This window comes from Pongo abelii, chromosome 20, assembly GCF_028885655.2.
Source record: "Pongo abelii isolate AG06213 chromosome 20, NHGRI_mPonAbe1-v2.0_pri, whole genome shotgun sequence".
NCBI classification, from domain to species: Eukaryota; Metazoa; Chordata; class Mammalia; order Primates; family Hominidae; genus Pongo; species Pongo abelii.
This window is the reverse complement of record NC_072005.2, coordinates 63540806-63558932: the sequence shown is the minus strand read 5'-3', so window position 1 is coordinate 63558932 and position 18127 is coordinate 63540806. Positions and strand designations below refer to the sequence as shown.

Genomic DNA, 18127 nt, shown 5'->3' with positions numbered 1-18127 from the left:
CGGTGTCCTCTTAGACGACAACAGTGACGTGACCAGCGACGACGACATGACCCGGAACAGAAGAGAGTCCTCACCACCTCACTCAGTCCATTCTTTCAGTGGTGAGTACCCATCCCCACTGGTCACCCATGGGCAGGCGCTGCCAGATGCTTCCAGATGGAGACACGGTGGGTTGGGGCCTCCATGAAGATGACCCGCCATCCCCGAGTGGTCAGCTTCACTCAGAGATCTGAGGAGAGGGTAAATTAATTGATGTCATAATGAGACATTTTTATATCTAAACAGACATCTTAAATGCTTAATATCGTTTTATTCAACGATAAAGTATATAAAGCTATTTGGAATTTGCAACAGGCTGCTTCCAGCTGTACCCCCAGCCTCCCCAGGAAGGTTCATTAAAGATGCCTCAGTGAGCTTTTATAGGGAGCACTGCTTTCAGGGAGGGCGTGTGTGTTGTTTTCTTGGGTTTTGTTTTTTTTGTAGTAGAATAACATGTACTTTAAGATCGACTGCCAGACAATAGAGGGTCTGCAGTCCATTCTCCTGAATGTGGACTCATCCTCTTAGGAACTGGGAAGCCAGCAAAGAGTCTGAAGTGGGGATTAGCTACGGGACTGAGCTTTGGAACTTGCTTGGAAGCAAGCCCCACTTGGGCAAAGCCTGAAGAAACCATGTTGTGGGTATATGATAAAGAAGGGACCAGATGAGCCTGGGAATCTGGAGCTCTCTGTTTTGGATCCATCTCCTTGTGGGAAGAGGGTAGCATCTCTTTCCAGAGGGGTGTTTGTGCACATGCAGGGAAAACAGGTGTGTCGAAGTGCTTTGTTAACCACTGGAATGTCTCACCTGCTCAGGTGACCGGGACTGGGACCGGAGGGGCAGAAGCAGAGACATGGAGCCACGAGACCGCTGGTCCCACACCAGGAACCCAAGAAGCAGTGAGTCTTAACCACTTTCTTTCCCAGTAGGAGATATAGAGCATGTGCTGTGCACAGGTTCAAGGGGAAAGTGTCAGGGCCTCGAAGTTTCTGCTGCTCCATTTGGAGTATATTCCGCTTCCCCAAAAGTTTAGTCCAAGGCTCGTATTTTTGAAGTTCCGCTTGGTACCACCAGCACAGGTTTCACCACATAGACCTGTTGGCCACCTAAATAAACTATTTGCTCAGTGTTCTTAAGCTGGTGCATTAAAAAAAAAACAAAAAACTGGAAGTTTCTATATGAAAGACTATGCCACTGCAGAAATTGAAAACCAGTATGAAGTGCCATAGGCAGAAGGTGAGAATGAAAAACACATTGTAACAATATTGTTAACTAGGAATGTCTGCCATGAGTTCCTGCAGGGTTAGGGAAGTGCCACATCTGAGCACCAGGCCTGAGATTTGGAAGGGAATCAATCATCACACCAGTGTATTGTTGGTGTCCATACTGCTGGAAATCATTTCCTCTTCTTCCTGGACTTGGAGAACACTGCTGTGGGCAGCAGGGCACCCTAAAATTGATCAAGAAAAGGATATCAGGAGTGAGGGACATTTAGTGACGGTTCATAACACATTAGGCATTGTTCAGAGCCATGACCCTGTGGGACGGTCTCTGATGCCATCTCCCTGTCACACATTGCAGCTGGGGAGACCCAGAGGTTGTGCCTGAAGGATGAGGCTAGTGGGCACTGCACCTGGACCCACACAGCTTGGGCACAATCTGAACCACCTCCGAGACTGGGAGCAGAAGGATGAGGCAGGGCCCCTGGCCCTGCCCTGGGTCTGGGTTGTTGTAGGGCCACTGGTTTTATGGGACTCCTCAGAGGCTGTCACAGAATGCAGAGAAGAGAAAGGCACTTGCTCTCATACACTCACACCCCAGCTGGCTTCACAGTTGAGTGGGACAGACCTGGGACCTGCAGGATGGACTGGGCCCTGCTTCTTGTTGATGCCTTTTCTCTTCCCAGGGATGCCTCAGCGGGATCTTTCCCTTCCTGTGATGGCGAAAACAAGCTTTGAAATGGACAGAGATGACGACAGGGACTCCAGGGCTTATGAGTCCCGATCTCAGGTATGCTCAGGTTTCCTCTCTTTCTAGAAAGGCCATCTTCATTTCATGGCAGAGACGCCTTTCTCTCCCCAGATGGTGTGTTTATCTGCCCCCTAGAGTCCCACCTGGGGTGAGAGCCCCAGCACTCCAGGAGGAGCCCAGGCCCATCCCTTAGGTGACAAGTAGCCCAGGTTGCTGCTGGCTGTTTCTGTGTCGTTCATGTGGTCAGAGGAGCTCCTGCCCCCTCAGCATGTGTGTCACTTGGTAGGTTGGTCACGTTGGCTGTTCCCTACAGGGCCAGGGAAGCAGAGTGACTCTGGAGATGTTTCTGGTCCTCAGGAGGGAGCCAGGAAAGCTGTGGGTCTGCAGAGTAGACTGGCCAGGGATAACAAAGGCTCTGGAGCTGACAGGAGCTGGGTTTAAAGCCTGGCTCTGCCACTTGCTAGCTGTGTGGCCTTGGGCCGTTTACTCAACTAAGCTGAATTTAAGCTTCTTCATCTGTAAAATGAATATGGTGATTGCTCTCAAGGCTGCTGTGAAAAGTCACTCACACACATACATAAAGTACGTGGCACATGGTAGGCACACCGTTAAATGTTAACAATTATGGCAGTTGTGGTTTAAGAGGCAGCATGTGCCGGGGAGATTCATGAAGGGAAAAAAAATGTGGGACTTGAGCTTGTTTTTTAGGAAGGAGGAGAGGGGTCACTTATACATGGTGGAGTGGAGGAGGACCCCAGCACTGACTGGACTCAAAGAAGGGAGGAGTCACTGGGCTGAGCCTTCTTTTCCTTCACATATCAGTACCCACCCCGTGTCAGATAGCAGGCCTAGGCCCTGGGGGGGCACAGCAGTGAGCAACACAGAGAGGGGCCCTGCCCTGAGAAGCTTTTGACAGTTGCAGAAATAAGTAGTGACACAAATGTTGTATATAACTGCTCATCATTCTCAGTGCCCTCAAAGAAAAATAGAGAGTTAACAAGAAATTGTAACAAGGGCCTTAATTTGGATTGAAGGGAAATGTCTTGGAGGCATTAACAGTTGCCATTTAGAGCCAGGAGCACGCTGGGTCAGGTGTTGGGGGAGGGGACCCCAGGCATTAGGGAGAGCTCAGCTAAAGTTGTGGGATAGGAACTAAACCAAGGGCCAGGTGGCTGGGATATAGGAAGAAGGCTGGAGGCATGTGTGGGCCTGGCCACTGGTATCCTGGTAGTTAGGCTTTGTTTTGTTTTGCTTTTTAAATGCCCTTCCTTGACAATGTGTGAAGAATTGGCATCCGAGCCCCATGTCTGCATAATTAAAAGTCTGGAAGCTATTGATTCCTACTGACGCAGTATGGTGGTAACACCAGCAGCAAATGACATAAATTACATTTTGAAGGTGTACACAACAGAAAATTCTCTCATCTTTTAGCTTCATGTGTAAATCTCTTAATTGTTCACATGTATAGATCATGTTGTGAAAACTACATTGTGCCATAGTAGCATTGTTTTCAGAACAGCATCTCTTCCATTGAACTTGATTGCAGTTTTTATGCATTAAGATGTCATTGTTGATTACAAACACAAAGCGAACAACCAATTTAGGGCTGCCCATTGGCCTAGATTTTAATTTTAAATCAAAGTGTGCTTTTTCTTTCATGTGAAAAAAGAATTTTATCTGTGAAGCTCTGCTGTGTTTCCTTGCCCTACTTAGTTTTTGTTGTTGTTTCTGCTTTTTTGTGACAGGACACAGGCAGTGCATGGATAAGGCTTCCCTCTTAAACCCAGATACCCGTACCTCTTTGTCTTTGCTTATTCAGCAAGCCCTCTTTTTTTTGCTACATTTTTCATGTTGCTCCATGCCTCTTCCCAGCAATAGAACTATGGCAGATTTAATATCAAAACATTTGTATTTCCTTTACATAATTTTTCTTAATATTTAAGCAAGACATCACACTGCAGAAAATCCTCACCCACAATATTGCAAAGCAGATAGATGCTCTTCTCCCCATTTTACAGGTGAAGAACGTGAAAGAAAGGTTCAAAAAGATTTCCGTTCCCAAGGTTGTACAGCTCATAATTGGTGCAATCCTCCTTTGACCCTGATCTCTGTCCAGCTCCAAAGCCTGTGGGCTTCCCACAGCACCATCTCCCTCCTCCAGTCTCTCTCCAGCCTCAGTGCCATTCTTCCTGGGACCATGACTCCCTGAAACCAGTTCTAGTCAGCCCTCTGGCAATAAGCAAAGGTCCTTTAGAATCCTGGTAGAAGGTTCTCCTCAGTAATGTGAGGAATTTTGAAATTCCTTTTTAGGTAAATATCCTTTAAAACAGAAAAGGCAATTATAAAAATGTCCTCAGGGCTTACAGTTATTCCTGGGTTATTTGGAAATTGTGCAAACTGGAGACTCCCTCAATGTAGCCATGCTATGCCATGGAGAAACCGGGAGGGAGGTTTAAGTCACATCTTGACCAGATGTCTGCCTGAATGTGTGTGTCTTCTTTCTGTTCCCTGAGTACTCCATGCCTGTTTGATATTTAGTCTGTTTTAAGTTTTCCCACCAATCCCTTTCTATATGTATCATAATCTCATCCACCACTTAAGGCCCCACCTGCCCTCCACAAACCTTTGCACACTGTTCAGGCCCACCCTGAACTGTCCCTCTACAAAACCCATTTAGCACTTATTATCTGTACCCCAATTTATTGTTTATTGTTCTCTAATTGTTTCATGAGTCTTTTCTCTCCAACCAAATTATAAGCTGCATGAGGGCAAGGAATATGTGTCATGCGTCTTTGGGATCTGCCTCAGAGTGTAGCACCAAGGTAGGTACGACGTAGGCCCCTAGTAACACTTGACTTGGATCACTCAGAACCCCAATACCGTGAGCACTTCCTATATAACTTCATATATGTAACTCCCATGTCGCCAACATTATTCTGTCTTTGAACATCAGTGGGGACAGACTCCATTGAGAGGTCTGTGTTTACTGTTTTAGGATGCTGAATCTTACCAAAATGTGGTGGACCTCGCTGAGGACAGGAAACCTCACAACACAATCCAGGACAACATGGAAAACTACAGGAAGCTGCTCTCCCTCGGTAAGCAGCTGCTTCTCTCAGTCACTCCCAGTCCAGTCATTGGAGCATTTTGTCATCTTGCTCCTTTTTAAGCTGGATGTTAGAGTCCACATTAATATATTTGGACGTCAAGGGTAATAAGAAATCTTTGAAAGATTTCAAACGAGGGAGTAAATGATAAAATTTCTGTTTTTAAGAAATGCCTCTGGCTTTGGGTAAAGATACATTGTACAGGGTGGGGACAAGCAGGGAGATGCTTCTTGCCACAAGAGTTGATACTTTTTTCCAGAGTGATAGCACTGGAGGTTTTTAAGTAGGCATTCAGGATGGGATCCTGAGTTCCCATGTGGACTTTCCTGGAAGACATCTAGCCCAAGTTGGTAGTGGGCAGTTGGCTGTGCTGCAGGTCTATAAGGCCATGGGGCCTCAAGGGAGTGGGTGGAGGAAGAGCAGTCGCGAGGTAAGAGGAAGAAGGCCAGTGAAAAAGAGGACTTAAAAAATGGTTACAAGAAGGTGAAGACTAAAAGACAATGCACTGATTTCAGGGATATGTGGGGTCTTTGTACACATTTCTGAGTGGGGTCAGAAGAATTACATGTAGATTAGAATGGATTAGGGAATAGATAGTAGGGAAATGAGACAGCAAATGTCTTCTGACATCCAAGGAATCAGATGTGGGCCACCTCATATTTAGTGGCTCAGTGAAAGATGAAGATCAATTTATGGTGATGAGTCTTGGTCCTCAACTTGAATTTGAGGCATCATATTGTCCTTGTGACCAGGAGTGCAGCTTGCTGAAGACGATGGCCACTCCCACATGACGCAGGGCCACTCATCAAGATCCAAGAGAAGTGCCTACCCAAGCACCAGTCGAGGTAAGCAGGAGGCACATCCCACAGAGGAGCCACACAACCAGTGAGATGCTATCAAGGAACCTTCTACACTTTGCATTCCTAAACATCAGAGAAGGGTGCACCCCTCCAAGTCCCACTGTCCTTCTTATGGGGACTAGGGAGTATTTACATTTGGGGTTTCTTTCCAGGTCTAAAAACTATGCCTGAAGCCAAAAAATCAACCCACCGGCGGGGGATTTGTGAAGATGAATCTTCCCATGGAGTGATAATGGAAAAATTCATCAAGGATGTGTCACGCAGTTCCAAATCGGGAAGAGCAAGGGAGTCAAGCGACCGGTCACAGAGATTCCCCAGAATGTCAGATGATAACTGGAAGGACATTTCATTGAACAAGAGGGAGTCAGTGATCCAGCAGCGGGTTTATGAAGGGAATGCATTTAGGGGAGGCTTTAGGTTTAATTCAACCCTTGTTTCCAGAAAGAGAGTTCTTGAAAGAAAGAGGCGCTATCATTTTGACACAGATGGGAAGGGCTCGATTCACGATCAAAAAGCCTGTCCCAGGAAGAAGCCCTTTGAATGTGGTAGTGAGATGAGAAAAGCCATGAGCATGAGCAGCCTGAGCAGCCTCAGCTCCCCTTCCTTTACCGAGTCACAGCCAGTTGATTTTGGGGCAATGCCATATGTATGTGATGAGTGTGGGAGGTCGTTCAGTGTCATCTCAGAATTTGTTGAGCACCAGATCATGCATACTAGAGAGAACCTCTATGAGTATGGTGAGTCCTTTATTCACAGTGTGGCTGTCAGCGAAGTTCAGAAAAGTCAGGTTGGAGGGAAACGTTTTGAATGTAAGGACTGTGGAGAGACCTTCAATAAGAGTGCCGCCTTGGCTGAACATCGGAAGATTCATGCTAGAGGGTATCTTGTGGAATGTAAGAATCAGGAGTGCGAGGAGGCCTTCATGCCTAGCCCCACCTTTAGTGAGCTTCAGAAAATATATGGCAAAGACAAATTCTATGAGTGCAGGGTGTGTAAGGAAACCTTCCTTCATAGTTCTGCCCTGATTGAGCACCAGAAAATCCACTTTGGGGATGACAAAGATAATGAGCGTGAACGTGAACGTGAGCGCGGGGAAACCTTTAGGCCCAGCCCAACCCTTAATGAGTTTCAGAAAATGTATGGTAAAGAGAAAATGTACGAATGTAAGGTGTGTGGGGAGACTTTCCTTCATAGCTCATCCCTGAAAGAACATCAGAAGATCCATACTAGAGGGAACCCATTTGAAAATAAGGGTAAAGTGTGTGAGGAAACCTTTATTCCTGGTCAGTCCCTTAAAAGGCGTCAGAAAACTTACAATAAAGAGAAGCTCTATGACTTTACAGATGGCCGGGATGCCTTCATGCAAAGCTCAGAGCTCAGTGAGCATCAGAAAATTCATTCTCGAAAGAACCTCTTTGAAGGCAGAGGGTATGAGAAATCTGTCATTCATAGTGGGCCATTCACTGAATCTCAGAAGAGTCACACTATAACAAGACCTCTTGAAAGTGATGAGGACGAGAAGGCATTCACCATTAGCTCTAACCCCTATGAAAACCAGAAGATTCCCACTAAGGAAAATGTCTATGAGGCAAAATCATATGAGAGGTCTGTTATTCATAGCTTAGCCTCCGTGGAAGCTCAGAAAAGTCACAGTGTAGCAGGGCCCAGTAAACCAAAAGTAATGGCAGAGTCTACCATTCAGAGCTTCGATGCTATCAACCATCAGAGAGTTCGTGCTGGAGGGAGCACCTCTGGAGGAAGGGAATACAGTAGGTCTGTTATCCATAGCTTAGTGGCTTCCAAACCTCCAAGAAGTCACAGTGGAAATGAATTGGTGGAATCTAATGAGAAGGGAGAATCCTCCATTTATATCTCAGACCTTAATGATAAGCGACAGAAGCTTCCTGCCAGAGAGAACCCTTGTGAAGGGGGCAGTAAGAATCACAACTATGAAGACTCTGTCATACAGAGTGTATCCCGTGCCAAACCTCAGGAAAGTGTTCCCGGAGAGGGATCTGGTGAATTTAAGAAGGATGGCGAATTCTCTGTTCCCAGCTCAAATGTCCGTGAATACCAGAAGGCTCGTGCTAAAAAGAAATACATTGAGCACAGGAGCAACGAGACCTCTGTAATTCACTCTCTGCCTTTTGGTGAACAAACATTTCGCCCTCGAGGGATGCTCTATGAATGTCAGGAGTGTGGGGAGTGCTTTACTCATAGCTCTGACCTCACTGAGCACCAGAAGATTCATGATAGAGAGAAGCCCTCTGGAAGCAGAAACTACGAATGGTCTGTCATTCGCAGCTTGGCCCCTACTGACCCTCAAACAAGTTACGCCCAAGAGCAGTATGCTAAAGAGCAAGCACGGAACAAATGTAAGGAGTTCAGACAATTTTTTGCTACCAGGAAAGACCTCAACACAAACCAGAAAATCTATGACCAAGAGGAGTCTCAAGGCGAGAAGACCCATGGGGAGGAGACCCATAGCGAGGAGACCCATGGCGAGGAGACCCATGGTCAGGAGACAATTGAAGACCCTGTCATTCAAGGCTCAGACATGGAAGACCCTCAGAAGAATGACCCTGATAACAAAATCTATGAATGTGAGGACTGTGGCCTGGGCTTTGTAGATCTCACAGACCTCACAGACCATCAGAAAGTCCACAGCAGGAAGTGCCTGGTTGACAGTCGGGAGTACACACATTCTGTAATTCACACCCATTCCATCAGCGAGTATCAGAGAGATTACACTGGAGAGCAGCTGTATGAATGTCCAAAGTGTGGGGAATCTTTTATTCATAGCTCATTCCTTTTCGAGCATCAGAGAATCCATGAACAAGACCAGTTGTATTCCATGAAGGGGTGTGATGATGGTTTTATTGCCCTCTTGCCCATGAAGCCACGGAGGAATCGTGCCGCAGAGAGGAATCCTGCTCTTGCTGGGTCGGCCATTCGATGCCTTTTGTGTGGACAAGGCTTCATTCATAGCTCTGCCCTTAATGAGCATATGAGACTTCATAGGGAAGATGATTTACTGGAGCAGAGCCAGATGGCTGAGGAAGCTGTCATTCCAGGCTTAGCCCTCACTGAGTTTCAGAGAAGTCAAACCGAAGAGAGACTCTTTGAATGTGTGGTCTGTGGAGAATCTTTCGTCAACCCAGCAGAACTTGCAGATCACGTAACTATTCATAAGAATGAGCCCTATGAGTACGGGTCCTCCTATACTCACACCTCATTTCTTACTGAGCCCCTCAAAGGAGCTATACCATTCTATGAATGCAAGGATTGTGGTAAGTCCTTTATTCATAGCACAGTCCTCACTAAACATAAGGAGCTTCATCTGGAAGAAGAAGAAGAAGATGAAGCAGCAGCAGCCGCAGCAGCAGCAGCCCAGGAAGTTGAAGCCAATGTCCATGTTCCACAAGTAGTTCTGAGGATTCAGGGCTCAAACGTAGAGGCTGCCGAGCCAGAAGTGGAGGCTGCCGAACCAGAAGTGGAGGCTGCTGAGCCAGAGGTGGAGGCTGCTGAGCCAAACGGAGAGGCTGAAGGGCCAGATGGAGAGGCTGCAGAGCCCATTGGAGAGGCTGAACAGCCAAATGGAGAGGCCGAGCAGCCAAATGGGGATGCCGATGAGCCAGATGGTGCAGGGATTGAAGACCCAGAAGAAAGAGCTGAAGAGCCAGAGGGAAAAGCTGAAGAGCCAGAGGGAGATGCCGATGAGCCTGACGGTGTGGGAATTGAAGACCCAGAAGAAGGTGAAGATCAAGAGATTCAGGTAGAAGAACCATACTATGACTGCCATGAATGCACAGAAACCTTCACTTCTAGCACAGCATTCGGTGAGCACCTGAAAACTCATGCCAGCATGATCATATTTGAGCCTGCAAATGCCTTTGGGGAGTGCTCAGGCTACATCGAACGTGCCAGCACCAGCACAGGTGGTGCCAATCAAGCTGATGAGAAGTACTTCAAATGTGACGTCTGTGGGCAGCTCTTCAATGACCGCCTGTCCCTCGCCAGACACCAGAATACCCACACTGGCTGAGGGCATGGGGTAAAGGTTAGAAAACCTTCACCTAGGACTTGACCCTTACCAAACCACAGAGAATTCAAATGATAATGTCAGTAGGAGACTTAACCTTAGTGTGTTACACACCTGACTTAACATCTCTAAACTCAGATTGAAAAGAGACGGAATGTGGAGATTCCACAGTCTTAAGCTTTCCCCTTCAGATGTCAGTGTCTGCATGTGAGAAAGCCATAGCACACATCTTACCTTTCCAAGTAATCAGATTGAGAAAACCCTATGAGTATTCCAGACTACAAAGGTTGCCCAAATCAACTGTAAATGAAACTTGTGTAACGTATATATAGTGTTTCCTGAGGTGTATATAAAATAGCAAATTATGGCAGAACAGTGATCACATATATTTGGATTTAACATGATATACAGTTACGGTTTACTCTGCAGAGGTACCTTACGTGGTACTCTTTGAATTTTTTTTTTTTTTGGAGGAGGAAGAGAGCAACAAATTTGATTATATTTTTAAGTGTCTTAGATCCTGAGAAAGATTTATTGTGTATTACTTGAACCCTGTCAGTATCTTTTTGAGTAATCGTTTTGTTTCTTACCCTTAAATAGTCTTGTGAAGCTGTAGGCATGATAGATAACATGTCTTTTACTCTTTACTGTTTGAAAAGAGAAGTACTTTAGCTTCTTTCTGCAGCCATTTCATCTGCACCAACACTTTGGAACCTAATACTGTGTAAGGCTTTACAATATACGGATTGGCTTTTTGTGACCCAAATTGATTGGTTGCCACATGTTATGTTTGTTGAAGTGGTTCTCATGCAAAAATATTACACGTTTGTGTTCTGGGTTTTTTTTTTTTTTAAACCAACTCAATATGTGTTTGACGATAGTGAATTGATAAAACCTGAAGCTTTTCCCTGTAAATCTTACATCTTTGCCTTTAAAGAATGGGTTACAACCATCACTAGATCACAGTAGTGCCTAATGAAGGTTGAGAACCGTAGGAGAGGCTCTCATGCTGTAAATAATGTTGCAGGCTAATGACCTTTCATCATTTCCTTTGTGCGCTTCCTGCCTTAAGTGACAAGTAGCAACATGGCTTGGGTCCCCTGTGCAGCATCAGCCTATGCTGCCACAAGTCAGTTTGCACCCTAGATGCCCAGGAGCTAGTATCCTTAGATCTTTCTATCGCTAACTTAATTCTCTTCGTTATTTATCTGACCCTCTAACTCCATGTCTAACTTGCATTAAAAAAAAAATTATTTACAGTCAACCCAAGCTTAACATGGACTCAGGTTCCCCAGCAGCCTTAATTTGTTTCGTTAACATCTGTTCCTTCTTTTTCAGCTCTCCTAGAGTATTTCTGAGTGTTGTGTTCATCTAATCTTAGTATTCCTTTTAATTACAAATTGACCTCACAGCTTGAGGTTTCTTGTGTCCTATTCTGTGGACTACCTGTGCTCCTTTGCTTCCCCCCACCCCCTCGCATAATAACTACATTAAGAAATTTTTTTTGGCCTTGAGTTGGCTGGAAAAAAAATATAAAATTCAAAAAATTAAAAAAAAAAAAGATTTGCAAAATGTAAGTGTAGATCATTTGAACAAGCAAAATTAAAGTACCCACTGGGGGAAATGTGTCTGAATCTTACTCTTCTGGATCTGCAGGATTAGGGCTTGGAAGTATGTCAAAGATGCAGGGAGTGTCAAAGTTTAGGAAGATTGTAGAGCCGAGAGCAAGAAGCAGAAATGAGTGAGTCAAAGAAGGGAGTCCTAATATATCACCAGATCTAGGAGGGGAGAGGAGACAGACAGAAGAAAACACCAGAGGCAAGAACTGTAGAAGGCCAGGTTTCTGAGAATGAATTGAGTGGGGTGTCCTGAGCAGTTTGGAAAAGGAGCTTTTGATGATATGGTGTAGGTGAGGGCTGGCTGCATAGGAAGACCTGAGGTTGGAACGGACATCAGGAAAGCTGAGGGGCAGTGAGGTGTACTACATGGGAAGAGGACTCTTGAAACGAGAATCAGTGTTGATGTCGGGGTGAACTTTGTGGGTTCATTACTTGGTGTTACCATTGTTGGCAGTGGTAGCCCCTTTTCAGAAAGCAACTTGCCGTGAGTCAGGGTATCCGTTCCAACCTTCAGTTAGTGAAAAGGTAGTAACAAATGGTAAACAAGAGAATGATTGTTTAAACCTATCTGTGGACACTTAATGCAGCTGTTTAAAAATGATAATCACGAGTTATGTAGCAACGTGGAAATATATTTACAGAACATTAAGTGGAGAAAGCAGGACACGAAAGTATATTTATACTACAGTTATAACTGTTTAAAAAATATATATGCTTATAGTCAAAAGCTGTTGTGGTGTTGTTGTAGGCTTATAGTTGAGCATTATTTTCTTGTATTTCTTGAATGTTCTTTATGGTAGTGTTACTAAAAAGTTTATGATCACATTTTCATTGTGAACATAATTTGAACTCATTATCACACACTTGGAAAATACAGAAAAGTGGAGGAAAAAAAATCATATCCCCACCATCCAAAGACATATACTCTCCTCTATCTTGTTTATTCTTGTTTCTGTGCACAGGTTTATGATTATAAATGTGTCAAAATGTATATTCAAAATAGCTGTTACGTTACCTTTGTGGAATTATGGTTAAATACTTTCACCTTAATTTTTTCAAATGTTCCCTATAATAATGTCCTGATAACAGTGTATTATGTATGTCTCCATTGTGTGCATAATACATACCCAGAGGAAAAATTAGAAAATAAAGTAAATTATTTTAAAAAATTACCTATATTCCCAGAACCCAACAACTACTGCTAACATCTTGATCTATTTCCTCCATCTTGTTTCAGTGCACAAGCTTGTGATAACAGTGTTAAATATGTGTGCATAAAGTCTAAAATGAAAAGATGTGGAAAATAACTAAAACAGTGTTGTCGTTGTGGGAATTTGGTTAACTATTTTGTCTCAAATTCCTTATATAATCTTTGGTGTTTTGGTAATAAATTTTATGTATGTATTTTCCATTACAAATATAATACATACTCATAGAAAACTTTGGAAATTCAGTAAAGAAAATTCACTCATATTCCCAACACCCAACAACAATTAACTGTTAACATCTTGATCTGTGCACTAGTCTGTGATTATTAGGGTGTTAATGATAAGTATGCATAAATGTCAAAGATGGGAAGAAAGATGGAAAACAAGAAATAGTTGTGTGGTTGTTGTGGGATTATGGTTATTTTGTTTCGGTTTCCTTGAAAGGTCATCATTCTAGTGTTTTGGTAGTCCACCTTTACTACATATATTTCCATTATATATGAAATGTGTTCATTATAGAAACTTTGAAGTTACAGAAATGTAGAAGAGAAACTCACCCATGTTTTCACCATCCAAAGAGTGTGGTTAACATCTTGATACATTTCCTTCATCTTGTTTCTGTGCACAGGTTTTTGGTTTGTTAATATGGTTGTGGTCATTCTATCTATCTGTAATAGTGTCAACAATAAAAATAAAGTTAAAAATAAATATTTCTCAGTCTCTTTTGTCTGTTTTGTTTTTGGGGCTGTTAAATATGTTATTTTGTTAGAGTTATAAATCCAGAAGCTTAGTCCCTCCTTAAGCCTAAAAAGTTTGGTTTGCAAATCTTACTCAATTTTTAAGTATTATCTATTTCAACAATTACTTCTAAGGGATTTTTAAATACTGTTTGATTTCACATTTGTAACTGCCCTTATGAAACTAAAACATATGTTCCAACAATTTTTTTAAAGTTGATAATGACCACAAGTACATCTTAGTTACTTGAGTGGGCATTTTTAATTGGAAATGTGAGATTCTCTCAAACATAATCACAGACAATAATAAACCCTTAACATAAAAGTGTTAATACTATGTTATAGAATCTCAGGTGTTTATTCCTGACTCTTGCCTGAGGTTAAAAGGTAATTATCCTGAGTGGGTCATCTCTGTACTGTTTTTCCCCCAAGTTCATTAACCATACTTTAACCTGACTTTCCCACCAGAAACATCCCATGCAATTCAGTAGGTTGTCATCCCTGAGAGTAATTTTTAAACATGCCTGTGATTCCATAATGATCAGAGCTTTTCAACCAGCTTGCTAACTGGAACCCTGTTGGCGACCACAATGGGTAGCACCATACCCAATTTGCGGCTGCTGTGTCCCTGATTCCATAAGTCGGAGGAGGAGATGATTGTGTACTTCATGCCCTTCTAATATCCTTCATGTCACATGATTGGATTTTGTTCTTAAGATATAAAAGTGTACTTGCCACTAATTCTAACTAGGCTTTGACAGAGTCCTGCATTCTTTCATGTTCTTAGAACTTTATATCTTGTGGCATCTGACTATTTTGGTCACAGCTTCCACGGTCATTCTGTGACAAGGGGCATCAGAATAGGTCAGGGTGGGAGGGTCGGGACTTTCTAAGGATGGATTTCCTAAATAATGTGTTACAAAAGGCTGTAAAGGAAGGGAATGAAGTGGGTGTCATTAGGGGTTGTTTGACCAATCCTTATACTCTTGGGCAATTCCGTCCTCCACCCCACAACCCAGTTGAAGGGGTAACTAACTTCCCTACTGCTATGCTTATTCTGTTAGACTTGACCTCTCCCTGGTGTCAGTTGATTGATGCCCATAGGTTCCCCGTGTCCAGTCAGACTCAAGAGAGTGAGGGCTACCTAAGTGGTCATATGGGTTGGGGCTGGGTATACTTGTGAACAAACAGACCTAGAAGGAAATAGGCCATAAAGCCAGAGGGAATCCTGGTTCCTGGTGCCTCACCCACCCCAGTGCCTTGTGGAGTCTGGCTGAACTGCCTGCCCTTGGGTTTCTTTTATATGGTTAATCCATTTTTTGACAAACCTCTCAAGGATTAGTGGATGTTGAATCTAAACACTAATTGTTGGGGATCAGAACATTGCAGGGTGAAGAGCAATGAACATATGCTGTCTGCAGGCTAGCCAGCTCTCGAGTTTAAGTCACTCCTCCCCTAGAAAGGCAGGAGTGATAAAGAAGCCAGGACTGGTACTATGTCTCCCCACCAGCCAGACAGCAGATTGATTGATCATACCAAGCCCTTTTAACCACAGAGAGGGCAGTTTTGTAGCCTCATGGAATAGAGATTGATTCTGGGCTTAGACTTTTCTTTTCCTGCCCACCAGCCTCTCAGGAATGTCTGCTGACTTACTACATGCCTCGTACCACTTATATACCATATGCAGCAGCAAGGAGTACAGAAAAAATCTGGGGAGACTACTCTGAAACCAAAGTAGTTCAAGAAGGTTCCCCAGGATAATTGCATGGTTTCTTCCACAAAGCCAAAGGGTGAATTGTCTAGGATAGCTCTTCTGTATGCCCAGCATCCGTTAAATAACAGCACACTGCATGGATTTGGTGGACTATCCTGACCCCATTCCTTCTGATCACCATCTCTGCCCCTCCCTCATGCCAGCAAAGGAATAATTATGTGGTTTGGGGTAGACCAGTCAGACTTCCTCACCCAAGAATTTGAATTTTCAGCAGAGCAATACATGGATTGAAGGTGTTCAAAGCCCAGTCATTCTTATGGCCACACTGAGAAAAGACAGTCTATTATTTCCCCCTAATGAGATTAACAAGTCTTCTCTGATTGCTGTCCTACTAGAAGGACTGATTGTTAACTCTTTACTCACTTTTTTAAGCTATACAATATTATTCCAATAAGATCCAGTTTCCCCCTTAAATTAACCTGAATGAATTTATGTTACTTGCAAGCAGAGAATTCTACCACAAATGTGTTTTCTTTTTAATTTTCTTTTTTTTTTTTTTTTTTTTTGAGACAGTGTCCCACTCTGTTGCCCAGCCTGAAGTGCAGTGGCACAAACACAGCTCACTGCAGCCTCAACCTCCTGGGCTCGAGTGATCCTCTGGCCTCACCTTCTTGTGTAGCTGGGATCACAGGCAGGTGCCACCACACCCAACCAATTTTTAAATTTTTTGTAGAGACAGGATCTCAATATGGTGCCCAGGGCTCAAGTGACCCTCTTGCCTTGGCCTCCCAAAATCCTGGGATTACAGGCGTGAGCCACTGTGCCTGGCCTAGACATGTTTTTTTGTTGTTGTTGCCCTATCAGAGATATTGATGACCATTCCAAACTCAAGATGATTTATTTTCAAGGGAATCTATCCTATCACAGCTGAACATATGGAAAGTTTCTGTCTGTATAATCATAACATGATACAAATGGGAACTCACTTTCTCAAAAAATTCTGATTTAAGTTCTTTATTCTGTTTTTTCCCTCATCCCATCATGAGGAAGCACATAAAGGGATATGTTGGTCATTTGCCTGTCATCTTGAATTAGTCTTCAGGGATCACTGGGAGAGAAGTCAACTTTCATTTTGGTTTATAACCACATTTTGCCTTTTATTCAAGAACCATGAGGTCTCATCTCCATGCAGGGTCTTCTTAAAATTTCTCTGACTCTGAACTCCCAAGCCACCTTAATTCATTTAATAATTGATGGGCCATTTGTAAGTGTCAGGTACTGTTTGAGGCATTTGGCATTCTGTGGGGGACAAATCAGACATGGTCCCTGCCCTCATGGAACCAAGAGTATGTGTATATTTGGGCTGCCATAACAAAATATCTTAGACTGGGGAATTTATAAACAACAGAAACTTATTGCTCACAGTTCTGGAGGCTGGGAAGTCCAAGATCAAGGTGCCAGCAAATATGGAGTCTGATGAGGGCTTGCTTTCTGCTTCAAAGATGATGACTTCTTGCTGCATCCTCACATGGCAAAAGAGGCTAGGTAGCTCCCTTGCACATCTTTTATGAGGGTACTAATCCCATTCATGAGGGCTTAGCCCTCATGACCTAATCACCTCCTAAAGGCCCCACCTCTTAATACTGTTGGATTGGGGTTTGAACATCAACATATGAGTTTTGTGGGTACACAAACATTCAGACCACAGCAGTATGTACGGGGAGGAAGGCAGTAACGATATATCTCCCAATATACATTCTCTTGTTCTTACCAAATGTTGATTGGTTATGTGGCTATTTAGAAGAAGTAAATATTTTCTCAGCTTCCCTTGCAGCTAGAAGTAGGCATGTGACTAATGTCTGGTCCATGAGATGAGCACAGTAAAGGTATGTGTGATTTCCAGGTCACAACCAGCCTTCTACTCTCTCCTCCCCCTTCCCCACAGGCTGGAATGTGGAAGTGATGGCAGGAACTGGAGCAACCATCTTGGATCAAAAAAGGGAAGCCATGTATTGAAGATGTCAGAGTAATGAGATAAGAGCTTATGTCTGATGATTCTTGACTACCTATCCAGGCTTTTACATGAGAAATAAACATCTGTCATATTTAAGCATCTATTAATTGGGGGCTCTTCATTACAGGAATGAAACAAACAAATATTGGGAAATAACTTAAAGCTCATGGGAAAGTTGCAAGAATAGTACAAAGATCACCCATCTTCACTAATTGGTAACATTTCTCCTATTTGTTTTGTCATTTGCACACTCTATTATATATATGCCTAATACATTATTTTTATAACCACTGGGCATAGATTTCACACATCACAAAGCTCACCTCTAAATACTTCAGTCTGTGTCACCTAAGAATAAGAATTTTCTCTTACATAACTGAGGTACTATTATAACCTTTGCACATTTAATATTGACGCTTTTATCAAATCTGTCAATATTCCAATTTTATCAACTTGCTAAATACCCTCCATTTAAACATTCTTTTTTTCTCCAGTACAGTATCCTTTCTAGGGCTAGGACCAGGCCTGTGTTTAGCAGTTGTAAAGTAGCCTCCTTTAATCTGGAAAACCTCCTTAGTCTTTCTTTGGCTTCTAAGTCACACTCTGACACACTTTGGGGTTTGGGGTGCCATTTTCCTATGAATTAGATTCAGTTTATGCAGTCGTTCCTGGAATACCACATAAGTGATTCTGTGTCCTCTCAGGACCTCATGTTTTAACCTACAAGAGATTCATATGCCATCACTGGTGATGCTAGTTTTGATCCACCCAGTCAAGGTGGTTGCCTGATCTACCCACTGAATACTTTCTGGTTTC

At 43.3% G+C, this 18127-nt stretch overlaps 1 protein-coding gene across 25 annotated transcripts in view; it reads left to right on the top strand.

The window, feature by feature from the left end:
- The window catches only part of PEG3 (paternally expressed 3), a 54263-nt gene extending 40704 nt beyond the window's left edge, over positions 1 to 13559 (top strand). For 19 of the 25 annotated variants that reach the window (XM_054539185.2, XM_063720344.1, XM_063720342.1 and 16 more), the window contains 6 exons: positions 15 to 101; positions 855 to 938; positions 1946 to 2049; positions 5006 to 5108; positions 5870 to 5962; positions 6130 to 13559. In XM_054539185.2, the coding sequence (XP_054395160.2) occupies positions 15 to 101; positions 855 to 938; positions 1946 to 2049; positions 5006 to 5108; positions 5870 to 5962; positions 6130 to 10022 (4364 nt within the window). In that variant the 3' untranslated portion in view covers positions 10023 to 13559. Of the gene's footprint in view, positions 1 to 14; positions 102 to 854; positions 939 to 1945; positions 2050 to 4768; positions 4833 to 5005; positions 5109 to 5869; positions 5963 to 6129 lie in introns of those variants that run through there. The other 6 variants (XM_063720346.1, XM_063720348.1, XM_063720347.1 and 3 more) reach the window with 3 other exon arrangements.
- Positions 13560 to 18127: the final 4568 nt, after the last annotated feature.